General features: G+C 44.4%; 4 protein-coding genes and 1 non-coding gene across 5 annotated transcripts; all 5 read right to left on the bottom strand.

Moving 5' to 3' along the window:
* Positions 1 to 223: 223 nt before the first annotated feature.
* On the bottom strand, positions 224 to 312 carry CLUP02_tRNA283. The gene has a single exon. It is a non-coding gene; the product is annotated as a tRNA-Arg (tRNA).
* Positions 313 to 501: 189 nt separating this feature from the next.
* On the bottom strand, positions 502 to 786 carry CLUP02_15279 (uncharacterized protein; the record flags this gene model as incomplete). The annotated part of the gene is made up of 1 exon (XM_049294203.1): positions 502 to 786. The coding sequence occupies one exon, from the start codon at positions 784 to 786 to the stop codon at positions 502 to 504; it is 285 nt and encodes a 94-aa protein (XP_049151349.1).
* A 336-nt stretch (positions 787 to 1,122) lies between these two features.
* On the bottom strand, positions 1,123 to 2,233 carry CLUP02_15280 (uncharacterized protein; the record flags this gene model as incomplete). Its single annotated transcript, XM_049294204.1, has 3 exons — positions 1,123 to 1,273; positions 1,337 to 1,867; positions 1,965 to 2,233. 3 exons carry the CDS (start codon positions 2,231 to 2,233, stop codon positions 1,123 to 1,125), a joined length of 951 nt encoding a protein of 316 aa, XP_049151350.1.
* Positions 2,234 to 2,788: 555 nt separating this feature from the next.
* CLUP02_15281 (ATP synthase F0) lies at positions 2,789 to 3,834 on the bottom strand (the record flags this gene model as incomplete). Its single annotated transcript, XM_049294205.1, has 4 exons — positions 2,789 to 3,016; positions 3,073 to 3,475; positions 3,527 to 3,743; positions 3,804 to 3,834. The coding sequence occupies 4 exons, from the start codon at positions 3,832 to 3,834 to the stop codon at positions 2,789 to 2,791; spliced, it is 879 nt and encodes a 292-aa protein (XP_049151351.1).
* A 36-nt stretch (positions 3,835 to 3,870) lies between these two features.
* On the bottom strand, positions 3,871 to 4,896 carry CLUP02_15282 (uncharacterized protein; the record flags this gene model as incomplete). Its single annotated transcript, XM_049294206.1, has 4 exons — positions 3,871 to 4,213; positions 4,275 to 4,328; positions 4,408 to 4,514; positions 4,636 to 4,896. The coding sequence occupies 4 exons, from the start codon at positions 4,894 to 4,896 to the stop codon at positions 3,871 to 3,873; spliced, it is 765 nt and encodes a 254-aa protein (XP_049151352.1).
* Positions 4,897 to 13,670: the final 8,774 nt, after the last annotated feature.

Here is a 13,670-nt window from a genome sequence, read left to right on the forward strand (position 1 = left end):
GACCAACTACCCTTGATGCGAAGAGAAGAGGGCGTAAGGTAGTGATTGATGCATGCGCGGATCCCTCGGAATATGACACCACTAAAGGGGTACAGATTATAAGACAAAGGATACCGTTGTAGATGACACAGAAGGTAAACTTGATTGGAAAGGTGTTCTAAGATGAACACCATAAAAAAAAGTCAAAAGATTGATTACTCGCAATCTGTGTTCAGATTACCGACGACCAACCTGGGACTCGAACCCAGAATCTTCGGATGAGTTTGTATTCCTCATAGGAATCCGACGCCTTAGCCATTAGGCCAGCCGGCCTGCCAGGATCTTATTTTCTGTTGAAGCGAGGGGCGGAAGTCGGGGCCTATGTTTCGTGTCGTACGGTGAGGTGGGGGGTGTGCGTGCCGCTGTGTGGGCTTGCGGTTTAGTGGAGTGTCATGTCTGTCCCCCTGTCTGTCCTGTCCTTTGAGTCCGCTGTGCGCGGGGGGCCTGTTGTGGTGGGTGGGCTCAAAGAGGTGGAGCTTTTTGGTGTCCTTGTGTGTTGCTGGTGGGGTTGACCTGCTTTTTGGTTGTAGGGGTATGGAGGATCGTGTGGTTCAAAAGGAAGAAGAAGAAGAAGAAGAAGAAGAAGAAGAAGAACCCTACCTTAGCGCCCTGCGCGGACGGGAAAGGAAGAAAAGGAAAAGAGAAGATGTACCATGTGGTAATGTAGTGTGCGGCGGGCTTAAGTGACTTCCTCAAGGCTGTTTGACATGAGGTGGTGTGGGAGAGGAATTGCGCGGGTAGGCACATGGACGAGCCGGCACATATTCATATTCCAAAGTGTGGACATAACAACCACATCCCATATTTTTGGGAAGGGAGTATCGTAACTTGATTGTATGTATACCTATGTGGCAGCGCTCCAGTAAAGGAAACAGACAGTTGGGGAAACGAGTTGGACTCGTCGATCGAGCAAAGCGAGAGCAAAAGTGGCAAGCGACCGCCTTGGGTCTTGATATTTACAACGTCATAGAACGAGAGCCTATAATACAGAATTACCTACACCTACACCGAGTCCCATGACATAGCCTTCTACAAATACACTTTTTGCCATCTCTCTATCTAGGGAATCTCCTCATAGCCCCTTCAAACCGTGACGCCATAAATCTGCTTAACGTCATCATCCTTCTCACCGGCCTTCTCCTCAGCCTTCTCAGCAGCCATCGCCTCACGCGTCTCCTCGGCCTTGCTCTCAGCCTCCCTCCCCCTCCTCCTCCTCCTCCTCCTCCTCCTCTTTCTTCTCCTTCTTCTCAGCCCTCATCCTCACTATACTCGTTTCCCACAATTCGTCTTCCCTTACGCTTTAGCCCTGGCCTTCCACGCCCGCCACGCCTTAAACTCCTCAAACTCCTCGTAGCTCACCTCGGCCTCCATAGCCGCCTCCGCCGCCTTCGCGCTCTCCTTCTCCTTCTCACCCTCGGTGTCGCGGGGACTGTCGCACTTCTTGCTCTCCTTGCGCTCCTCGGGCTGCTTGCGACTCGGGTAGCCTTCGCCCTCGGCCTCAAAGGCCAGACACACGGCCGTGGCGTAGTCTCCGTCGTGGCTGATGGATAACAGCGCCTCCTGCCCGGGTATCCCTTCGTGTATGCCGCGCACGATGGCGATGGGCGAGCCGCTTCCGTTGGGGGTTGATGCGGACGGTTCTGCCTCCTTGGCCTCGAGTTCTTCCGGCTCCTCGTCCTGCTTCTTGGGCTTCTCTTCTTGCTCCTTGGCCTTCTTCCGCTCCTCAATATCCTCCAGCTGCGCGGATTGCTTCCGGGCAATGGTGATGTCGTGCCATGTCAGGTTTCTCGTGGGGTGTGCTTTGAACGTCGCTTCCTTGGCTGCGAATCTATAATCATGGGGGGTTTGAAGACGTGAGCTTTCGCACACTCTCGCTCTCTCTCAATTGACCGGGAAGAGGGATGAACTCGGGAACGAAAGCTTACCTGCCAGCTAGGAAGCTAGCCTTCTTCCATAAAAGCGGGTTGCGCTTCTTCAACGCCTGGAAGTCGTCATCTTTGGAAATCTCGGACGGCGTCGCTGATGCGTCGGCCGACTTCAGGACGGCAGGGATCGCGAGGCGCTCATGCTTGGTGAGGATGCGACGGAGAAATCTGGATTCCTTGTCGCTGGCCAAAATGCGGTAGATGCGGGAGATTTGACACAAGTCAGTCCCTAGTTGCAGAGGAAAAGGAAACCTCTTGGGCGGCAGCATGAGGAACAAGTTTGGGTATCAAAAAAAGGGTGTAGATCTTCAATTGGCATCCGTAAACTCAAGCTGCAACAATGACAATTGATAGATTCACTGCCAGGGGGTTCGAGGTACCTTAATCCGTTCCACCTTCAGCTCTAAGCTAAGGTAGGTAGATACCTCGCCACTACCTCAGGTAGCTCAGGTAAGGTACTTCAAGATAGTTCAAACCGATAAGAAAGCTCGACAGCGATAACGATAACGATAAGACCATGGCTACGTCATTCCTCCCCGTCCTCTCTTCCCTAAGTCGAATGAAAACATGGGGAATTATTGTGCTGTCCTTCGCATGCATGGCCATTAAAAATGCCATGTACATTCCATACCGAAAACAGAACCAATTGTCGCAGCAACTTCAGAACGAAAACGGCTTTTTTGTCACCCATTACTGTCATGGGCGGCTTCTAACCACACTTCAGCTCGAACTCCTCCTCTCGTGCAGTGAGGGGTGCTTCTGTCGCGAGAATACGCCATTGCGCAAACTTCGGTATCGAGCCTCCAATGCGAACATAATGACATTTACTGGTCATCGGCAAGAAGGGGAGCGCGCTCCGAGTCGGCAGTGCGGCTCCTCCACGGGTAGTCTTTGCCAGTCGCAGCCGGGTAGGCAATTACGAGAGTCGAGACGAACAGCACGGCCATGATGGTGAAAGCAAAGATCCACTGAAAGGCAATGACTTGGCGGCCGAACTGTGCAACGCCAATGGCGGCGGACAAGACGCTGAGAGAAAAGCCCATGGTGTAATCCTAAAGCATGATTAGCACGGAATTTCGGAGCATCGTAGGCGCAAATTCGCTCTTACCTTGTAGGTGACGATGAAGAAACCTCCGTAAACCAGAATGGACCAAATGAAGATGTTGCCAAAGATGCGAGCAACCAGGTTGTGGGGGTGGGGAACCATGATGGCGCCGTTCCAGTAGATAGCCACGAACGTCCACGCCAGAGGAGCGGAAACGACAGGCCAGTGGATGAAGCGAGGGTACGTGTTGTGGCGGAAGTAAAGAGACGACAGATTGGCGAAGTTGACGATCAGGATGAACTCAGCCCAGCCGAAGTGGGAGCGCACGAACAACATGACAAAGGCGAAGTGCAGAAGGTTGTTGAAGATGAAGTGCGATCCGACGCTGGCGGCGGCGTTGACATAATCGCTGTTGCTCGAGAAGAGGTGTCCGACGTAGCCGATTTGGAGGATGAAGAGAACGACCCTGGACCATGTTAGAAGTGCCACACACCTGAAAGGACGAGACGGAATTTACCAGTATATGTCGATGATTGTGGAGTTCAGAGTGAAGGCAGTGCGGTAGAGGTAGTTCTGGTCCCAAATTCTTTTCCGAATTGTGAAGCCATCGTGGGGCTCATTGACCGTGTAGTAGAGAGTGACGACGAAAGCCAAGAGCCAACTCAGAATAGTCAAGACCTTGTAGGTGGTGATGGAGGCGGCAGTATGAGACTCCTTCTTGGAGAAGGGGTTCACTAGAGAAAATGTCAGCACAAACGAATAGTTGCATACACCGAGGATGGACAGTAGCTTACGGGCGTGAATGCGCTCTGTTGCGGTAGGCATCTTGAAGGATGATGATGGTTTTCCGGTGTTGAATCCTCAGTGGCCACGCAATCTGCGGTACTTGCGAGTCTGGTGTTGCACAAAAAGTTGTTGATGGCAGCAGAAGCTTGGAAGTAGCAAAAAGGCATGAGTTGAGGAGGGCGGCGGTGGCTTATAAGCGAGGGACGCAGGAAGCAGGAAGCATGGGGTTGGTAGATGGGACGTTAAATCTGCGGGGAAAGCAGCTCGCCACAAGCACATTAGCGTGTAACGACTAACGCGGATGTAGACGGTAGACCTGAAGAGAGGTTCCTTCCTTGCTGCAGCGGTCCTCGTCCTCCAGGGCTGGCTATGGAGGCAGGAGGCATGAGGCATGAGGCAGGAGGATGGGGAGGAGGTACTGTTCCGGTCCCGACTGCGGGACCTCAATACCTAAGGTACCTCAGGTAACTACTCCGTACAGATTCCAGGCTGGGGCGGGATACATGGACCATTGGGCAAATGAGATGGGATGGCTTGGGCGTGCTTGTTTGGACTTGTTTGGACGCCTCGCTTGATCAAGTAGGCTACGGGCTGCCGCCTAGAGGATGCTACTACCGATTGGCTGTCTCGTGCAGCACGCAAGTCAATGGGAGACCTCTTCGGTCAACGATCCATTTTGGAGACATGAGGACGATGTACCAGGTAGCCGTACTGTCCCACTACCTTGAGGTATCGTAGACGAATTCAAGAAGCATAGGGTAAGAACAGCAAGTGGCCTCAGGCGTGAAGCGCTTTGGATCGGGATCGCCCCTGCGGTTTTGCGGTTCAACAACATGACACAGGGAGCCTGCGAGCGGCAGCCATGCCAGCCAATGCATGGATAGTCAGACGGGCTGATCTGGACCTGTCAACCCTGTCTGGCCGATGCTCTTCCCTGCTGTATCCGGACCGCATCAGCCACACCTTGGGTCCGGGGTTGGAGACGACGTTTGTAGCGACGCTGTCGTCAGAGCTGACGATGCCGCCCTGGGCGAGCGTGACCGGAGTCGAGAGTAGGCTCATTTGGCTAGCACTCTGAGCTTGGTGAAGGTTTGAGACCATCCACCATCTTCTGCTCTTGTACCTACCTTGATGGGGTGGCACAGCAGCAAGCTGTTGTGAAAAATGTGCCACTCTTGAGGCTAGCGGGAAGGGTCGGTCGATTCAATCCAAGATGGCGACCACTACAAGCCACACATTGTGTCAGGAAGCCAAGAGGTAGGCTTTGGTCTTGGAAACCCCGCCTACGCTTCCTTCCTGGCACCAGCTTGAAACTGGAGGGATTTTTCGCTTGTCTAGGACATTCGTTCATAGGAAGGAAGAACAGGCAAAAAAGGGGGCGTTTGGAGTAATGGAAGAGATGAGGTGAAGCTGGAGCACCCGCACACACGCACTCGCCGCAGTGTGGAGGTACCTTGGCACCTTGCAGCTGCACCTCCAGACTTCAGTCCGATCCAATGGCTGGCAATGTGGGCGGAGTGGGGCGATCCGTGGTTGGGTCATCCTTGCACAGGTATGACGACTTGCCGCGACTTCTCGCTGAAGCTCGTCGACTTCAGTTCTTGGAGGCAAGAGCTCCTAACCTCCAGTGACTTCCTACCCGGTTGCCCCACAACGATCCCAAATGCCAAGGAGCCACTCTTTGCCGCTTCACAATTTCTCCATCGACCTTCAGACATTTCCTCCCGCATTTGCCTCCTTGCAACCTGTTGCGCAACCCATCTCTAAACGCCTCCACGTAGGTATGTTTGGTCACTAGTCCAAGTCGGAGCTGGAGCCCGTCAACCGTCACCGAGGCCGAGACACAGTCACACTTGCTCGACTAGGTAGGTCTCATGATACCGAGCTCACTACCAGACCGCCCTGAGGCTTACTACCCACAGTCTCCCACTTTGACTAAGCCAGAGGCCAACATCTCATTTCTTAAAACAAGTTGGCATTCTACAATATACGCCCTATCCGTCATTCCCACAGACAGACTTTACGAGCCACAAGGTGCCCCATGCCGACTCTTTATACGGACCCAAGTCGTTGGGGCCCATCAAGAGACGAGCCCCCTGGTTTTCCATCCATGGACCTTCATCATCATCACCTCATAGCTTCCCTTCCTGGCCTGATTTGCTGCTGGCGGATGGAGCAGATGAAAACATTACCCTGCGCACCTAGAGCGCCGTTTCCTCCTTCTCTCCAAACAACTCTCAATTCGACCTCATACATATGCAGTCTTCGCCCATCCCTTCCATCGCATCTAGAAAGTTGCGACTGACTGCACACCCACCCGCACAATATCCAATTCTCCAATGGAACGGTACGCCGTTCGAGGGGGCGGAAGCTATGGTGGGCGGGTAGCTCAGCACACCACCTTGCAAACCACCAAACCCAACTAAACCCGCCGGCCACAGACCGCTCCCTGCTATGCCGGGACAGGCTTTATTTTACGCAAAATGATCGGCAAAAACGCTTTCTCACCTGATTCCGACGTATAATTTCTTTGTTGCTAACGATTTCCCAGGTTCTTCTATCTCGTGAGAGAATAAAAAGTCATCGGCCAACTGCACGTCTCATGCCACTCACTCTATTCTTGGCAATGGCCTCAATGCAAAGTTCCGGAACCATACGCGGCAGGCGTCGAGCTCCAGTCTCTAGAGGGCCCACCCCCGTCCGACATCTGCACCGACGCGAGCAGGGAGGTATTTCTACCCGGCCGATACATCCCCACGTCACCGCACCTTTCCCTCCGGCCTGTGGGCTAAATTGCGGGGCACACTCCAACCTGCATCACCTGGCCCTTCTCGTGTCCTGCCCCCTCACGTCTAATGACAGCATCCGCGAATCAACTCGTCTAAGAGCTGCGGCACGGCCATTACCGACTGGCTGCCACATAGCAAGGCACCATGTTCAGGTCAACCAAGCGAGCACAATTCATCTCGATGGATCGGCCTTTTTGTGAAGATTTCCCAAGGTGTGGCGACAAAGCAAACGACTTCATTGGAATAGCATGCTACCCAGGTATCTATCTATACGGCATCCTACAATTTCGACAACAACTTTTTCTTCACACCAGTCATATTGTACACCTAATCAACCCAATATCTCTGCCATCGTCCGTTATTGCAAGAAGCCACATGGAAACGGCTCACCGCGTATCGGGTTTCGGACTCTGTTCCTGATTCTGAAGTATTCGTCGCCAGCCTTCTCTAATTTGGTCAGGCTCATCTCCGCCCTTTGGCCTGGCAGCATGTCGCTACTACCATCCTCTCTTTTTGTATTGTATGCACAGAAGATCGGCTTATCTTTGGGGCTATAGACTGCTCTTTGTCGCTGTATCGATTGTGATTGAGAATGCGTCGAGTCCGCATGAAATGCAGTTGCCGCCGACTGTTGGCTTCGATGTTCTCGGAGTGGGGTCGGTCTCCGACGCCCGTGTGCCGATGCTCGACCCATGTTTGCGGCTGCGGGTTCCGAGGGCTCGGAGTAAGACATTTCTCTTCGGAGTATCTTCTGTCTCAAGAGACCACCTGTTGAATTTGGCTGGCGAGGACGGACGTACAGCAAGTGCTGTTGATACCGTGGCTGAGTTGGTAACACAGAGAAAGGCGCAGTCAAAAGATCCAAGTTGAGAAGGCCCGTTTGTTGTCTGATTTGACTTCTGGGGCGAGGACCCGCGCTGAGGTTTCCTGAGCCTGGCGACTTACTTTTATATGAAAAACGTATCAATATTGGAACTTGGCTGAGTAGACCGGTCTAGCATGCCATTCCCCAGGTGGCCAGACTTTGTCAATGGGAATTGCACTTTTTCGGCTAGATATAGCGGCATGCATGACCCTTCGGCTTTTTGGTATTTTGATGTAATGATGTTAGTATCCCTATTATAGGGTAGTTAGTTCGAACCGTAGTTAACGAAGAGATTAATTAAACTATTTAGATATCTGCGTAGGTATAAAAAGGAGGTTCTAACTATAGGTTAGGCTAGCTATAATAATCGTAAATAAGGCCCCTAATTAGCCCCTGCGCAGTCGGCTATATACCGCGGTTAAATTAGACTTCTAATCCGATATTAACTTTCTCTTTTTTTATCGATTTAACCGCTATAGTTAGAGGTATAATTCGACCTCGGGCCCGTTTACTAAGTCGTCTCCTTTTCCCCTTTTTCTCTATTCTTTTTATATAACCTATCCCTCTATTCATATAGTAACTTTTTTATTACTTACGAATTACTCTAATCCCTTATTTAGTACTACTTTTATAAAAGCGTCTACGAGGTTATTTTTACTATTAATCTAACGGATCTCGAGTATCTCGCGCCTTTTATACGATTACCTAAGGGCTATAATATCGATTATAAGCCTCTTTTCCTTCGTCGTTCTTAATTTAATAAGGTATTCGTATAGCGAGTAAGAATCGGTATAAATAACTATTAAAATAGGTAAAAGGCTAATTCGATCGGTAATCTTCCTTAGCGTTATTAAAATTGCGTAAGAGAGGTTAACGCTATTAACTATACCGTAGACCTTTAATACTAATATACTTCTCGTTACCCACTTACTTTTAATTAACGAGTAATAAATTATATTACCGTATATAGTAAATTCGCTCTCGCCCATACTCTCGTTAGCTAGGATAATAATATACCCTAATTACGAAGTAAAGTCGTTATTATTCGTAAATAACCTATTAATAAAGACGTAGAGCTTGCTAGTTATAAAGTTAATTAGGTAGTAAACGAGACCTCGATCGAGATTTGTTTATTATTACTTAAGCTACTTATTAAGTACTTTGATATCTCGTTTAGTTAGATCTATAGCTTACGCTACTTTAGTATAATTAAAAATTACCTCGGGTTAATAAATACTCGTAATATATACCCTTTACGTAAGCTTAGCCTTATACCGCTTCTTAATATCGGTTACGTTCGGGTCGACGAGGTTAATCTTCTCGCCCTACCCCTTTTACTAAAAGACGACAGTTTCCCCTTTAATTATAAGAATCCCGCCGTTAAATACTAGGGGGGTATTTATTATAAGGACCTCTTTTAGCTTCGTTATAAAGCCCGCTTTTTAAAGCTCCTTATCCTCTTTTTTTATAAAGTTAATATTAGATAGGCCTAATATATCGTCGGTCTATATTTTAATAATCCTAAATTAGTCGCCTTTATACTCCGCGACTAGTAAGCACGGGTCGTACGTAGAGGTAACTATTAATAGTTAATTAATATAAAAATCGTAATAAGTAGCCTACTAATAGGTGCCCGATTCTACGAGCCTATATAGTGGCTTAAGCACTTTAATAATCGTACTTTCTAAGTACTTACTAGCCATTTCCTTTAGTAAATAGGCCAGGATTTTCCTTATAAGCCCTGTAGCCGATTGGGTATATGCCTAGGTAATATCATAGCTCTAAATCTCGTATCCCTTCTTCCGTAACGATACTATTAGTACTATTATTAATTATTAGCTATAGCGCTATATAGTAGGCGATTATATAAGTAGCGTCGCCTTTTTAACGTCGCCGTACCCCTAAATTACGTATCTAGACTTCTCGTACGGTTAGGGTATTCCTTTTCTTTTAATTTTACGAACTATTCGCAATTTAAATATACGGAGGTTTATATACTTTTCTAGATCGTAGAGGATAAATTAATAGACCCCTCGATTACGCAAAGTATCTACTTCGATAAGATCTAATCCCTTATACGGCTTTTTAATAGTTATAATTATACCTTCCTTACGTAGTTTAACTACTAGCTTAAAATCGGCTTTCTTTTTTACTATATAAAAGGTATTAATTACCTCGTTGTTAGTAATAAATTACTACGTTAGTACTTACCGTCGTGGTCTCCCGCGACGTCTCGCCAGTAGTATTAGTGCCCTTTTAGTAATTTCCTCTTCCTCGTTATTTATTAGTACTATTATAACGATTTCGTTAAGGATAATTTCTTATACCTCTGCCGCGGGTTATATAGCTTCCCCTAGCTCTTTTTCTTTTTATAGGCTAGAAATTACCTCGATAGGATCTATATAATATAGTCTAACTACTATAATTAATACCTCGAGTAGCTAGTTACGATCTCTCGTAACTACGCAAGAACGCTCGTTAACGGAAATTAATTTATATAGCCTAGCTTATTATTAAGTAATTTCGCGCTATATTTATATATCCGAATTTAGGGGTATATTTAAATTAACCCCTATATCGGGCCTATTGCGCGTAGTAATTATCTTATTAACTTATTTTTTTATACTTACCTCGCGTAGTACCCGTATTACTTTTTTAACTACTTAAGCTCGCTAGCTTATATTTAGTAACAGTAGCAAGGCTAAGGTCGTTTTTAAATATGCTCTAAATACTAAAAGCGTCGGTATAAGCCCGTTAGGCCCTATAGTATCGTTATAGTATTTAAGTACTATCTAGAGGTATTCGTCGTCGTCAGAATCGGGATTTTCCTCTTTAATAATTTTAAACGCTCTTTTTAACTACTAGTGCGCCCTTTTTACCTTTCTAATACTATAGTACGCTTTAACGGGCACGACTTTTAATTAAATACCGTAGGCCGTCGCATTTTCCTTAAATTTTACTAACTTAAAACTAGTACTAGCGTCGGTTTTAATGCTGTCTAATGGTCCCTAGTATATATCGATCTAGCTTTTTCGCAAAGCTACTTATACTATTTTTATTTATAAATCCTATAAGAATTGCCCTACTTAGAATAATATAGCCTCGTTAATTATATATAGGACCGGTCGACTATTTAAGTAGAAGATATCGACGACGATTTCCTAATTAAAGTTAAGCTTATTACGCAATTTAAATTTAAATTTGCGTAGGCTCTGCGTATTTATTTAGTATTAATAGTATACTTTTATTAACTACTCTAGCGCCCCTATTTCGATATTATTATTACTTAAATACTTTAAGAGGTTATATAGCTTCGCAACTAATAGGTAGCTAAATCTCTAGTATAGTCGTCTAAGCTCACTTTCCGTTAAGTAATTAATTAACTTCGTATCGTTAATAAGCCTTATAAACGCGTACCCCTATTATCGTTCGACTATTTCGAAGTGCTTATAGCTAGAGATTCTATTCCTCGTATTATTAAATATAATACCTAGTCGATCTATATTTTTTAAATATAGGAGAAATGGGGTATTAACGGGTAGGATATAAAAAGTTATCGTTCCGAAGTGCGTCTCTACTTTTACTATACCTAGGGCGACGATTTCTTTACCTAGGCCGAAGCTAATCCTCGTAATACCTGCTATTAACGTATTAAGTATTATTAGCGCGATTTTCTATAGCGCTTAGAATTACCCTTTTCTTTTTATTAACTATTACGATACCCTAGTATTTAAGATAATCCTATAGAAATTATCTAAGCCGTACCTTTTACTCGCATAGAATTCTTATACGAGCTTAGTATTTAAGTAATCTAAGTAGTATAAAAAGGACCCCTCTAGCTACTCTTAGAATTGCTTAGTACCCTATCTTTTTTTTTTAAATATTAAGAGAGTAGAATTCTATACTATTAGATTCGTCCTTTCGCCCACCTCTATATCCGTTATTTAAGGGACCTTCCCTTACTATTTATAAATAAAAGCCTACTTATTAAAGGCTTTTACTACTTTTTATTCGTTTAGCCTCGTATATCCTCCTAAAGCTAACGGGGCAAAGAAAGAGTAGTTAATATCGTCGACTTCGTCGTAATCTAATTCGTTAGTATAGGGGGTAAGATCTTCTTTATCTTCCGAATTTCCTATAGGGTGCGGGTACTTTAGGCTACTAAATTAGCTACTTTCGCTAGGTTCCGTACCCCTAGATCTACCCTTATATATAATAAGGAATTAGTTAAATCGATAAGGGCTAGTTTTGCTATCTATTACCCTCGATTTTCTATATTATTCGTACGATTTAGTACGCTCTTCCTCAGAGTAGTTACTTAACTAATATCTATCCTTTTTATAAATAAAATACTACTTTTTTTATTACCCTGCTCGCGAGTTAAATCTCTACCTATTTAACGAATCTAAGATTCCTTATTAGTAATTACCGTACCTAGCTTCCTTTCCTTTCTTATTATACGTTCGGTCGACCTAATACTACTAATAAGGGCCGTCGTACGCTTAGAAGTAGGTTTAGTACGGTATTCTCGCTTTAATATTAAAACTAGATCTTAGCCTCGAGTAGAGCGTCTCGTAATCTTTAGGTACTTAGTACAAAGTTATTTTTACTTTTAGAACGCGCTAAATTATAGTATAAAGATATCTAACTTTCCGCTCGTTAGTCCCCTTATTTAGCTAGGTTTTCGCTAGCTTATTAATTCGATCGATAAGCTCTTCGAGGATTTTTACTTATAATTTACCCTCTATTATCCTAGCTATAAATATAAAAAAAATCGCTCGTAGCTTAGATAGGAGCTCTAGATTCCTATCGTAGGTCTTAAAGCGGCTTCGGATTGCGTTAATTATACTAAGAAAGTCGTTTTAATCGAGATTACGTACCGCTTCGTAGTAGTAATTAGAGGCTTTGCCTACGAGTATAATATTAATTACTAAATAGTATTAGTATTCCCTAATTCCGACTTTTTTATAATAATCGTAAAACATTATTAGGGTTTCTTATAAGACCTTATACTTCCCCCTAGAGTATAATTTCTCTTTTAAGAAGATCTTTTTAAAGTTTATAAATTACCTCGTATTTATTACTAGATTTTTAATATCTATATACGATCCCTACGTCGCTACGTACTATTAGTGACTTTAGGTAGTCTACCTCCTTTCTTACTAGCCAATTAGTACCGAATTTCGTATTAATAACGGCGACGAGCTATAAATCGAAATAAGTAGAATTATTAATTATTATACTCCTAGTACTATATTTTACCTCTATATATCCTTTTATAACGATAGATTACCGTTAGTAATTATAAAAAGGAAATCTGGGTCGTTTACCCTTTTTTTAAATTCGTTAAAGCGATTATACGCCTTATTAACTTATGCCTAGGTTTATATTACGAATTCCTCCTCCGCAATCGTCGCTACTAAGATTTCGTAAGGTTCTTATAATTATAATTACGCTAATAGTACCCCTCGTTTATAAAAGAATCTATTAACCGCTTTTATAATTCCTAGGCTTGCGCTTACGAACTATTCGTCTAGCTAATAGCTAAGGTTATCTACGATTTCGTAAAATAGGGGTTGCCCCTATAGCCCCTTTTTTTTATAGACCTTAGTTAAATAGATTAATACTACGTTAATTTACTTACTATTAGGCTAATCCGCGATTTTATATATCTACGTCCCCTAATAGTCCGGGTTAATATTTACCTACTTATAAGGGATTAGGATTCTATCTAGGATCGGGTTTCGTCCTCTTCTTCTTTATCTTAACTCGCTAAGGGTCGTACTCTAGCTTATGCTTATATTAGCGGTTATTAGCGTATTTAATTTTAATAGGGATATATTTAATCCGCGCGCTAGTTATAGTAAATCCGTGCTTTTACTACTTAACGAATTTATCGGGGTTTAGGAGATTCCCGCTTCCTCTTACTGTCTCGCTACTACTCTCGTTTTTATTATTTTTAGTAATTACTACTACCTTTTTAAATCGCTAGCTATCGTACTTACTAGGATCCTCCTTTTCGTTTAGTATAAAAGGGTAGGTTCTAGTAGTTCTTTTTAATAATAGTAGCGGCAAACGTTTATATTACCGTAATAAAATATAGTAATTAGTCTCGGGATCTTTATTAATTACTAATTTCTCAAAATTAGTAATCTTATGCTATAAGCTAATATAAAAAGAAGCCCTTTAGTAGCCTTTTAAAAGATTTTTTTCTTTTCCTT

Source organism: Colletotrichum lupini, chromosome 8 (genome assembly GCF_023278565.1).
Source record: "Colletotrichum lupini chromosome 8, complete sequence".
Classification (NCBI taxonomy): domain Eukaryota; kingdom Fungi; phylum Ascomycota; class Sordariomycetes; order Glomerellales; family Glomerellaceae; genus Colletotrichum; species Colletotrichum lupini.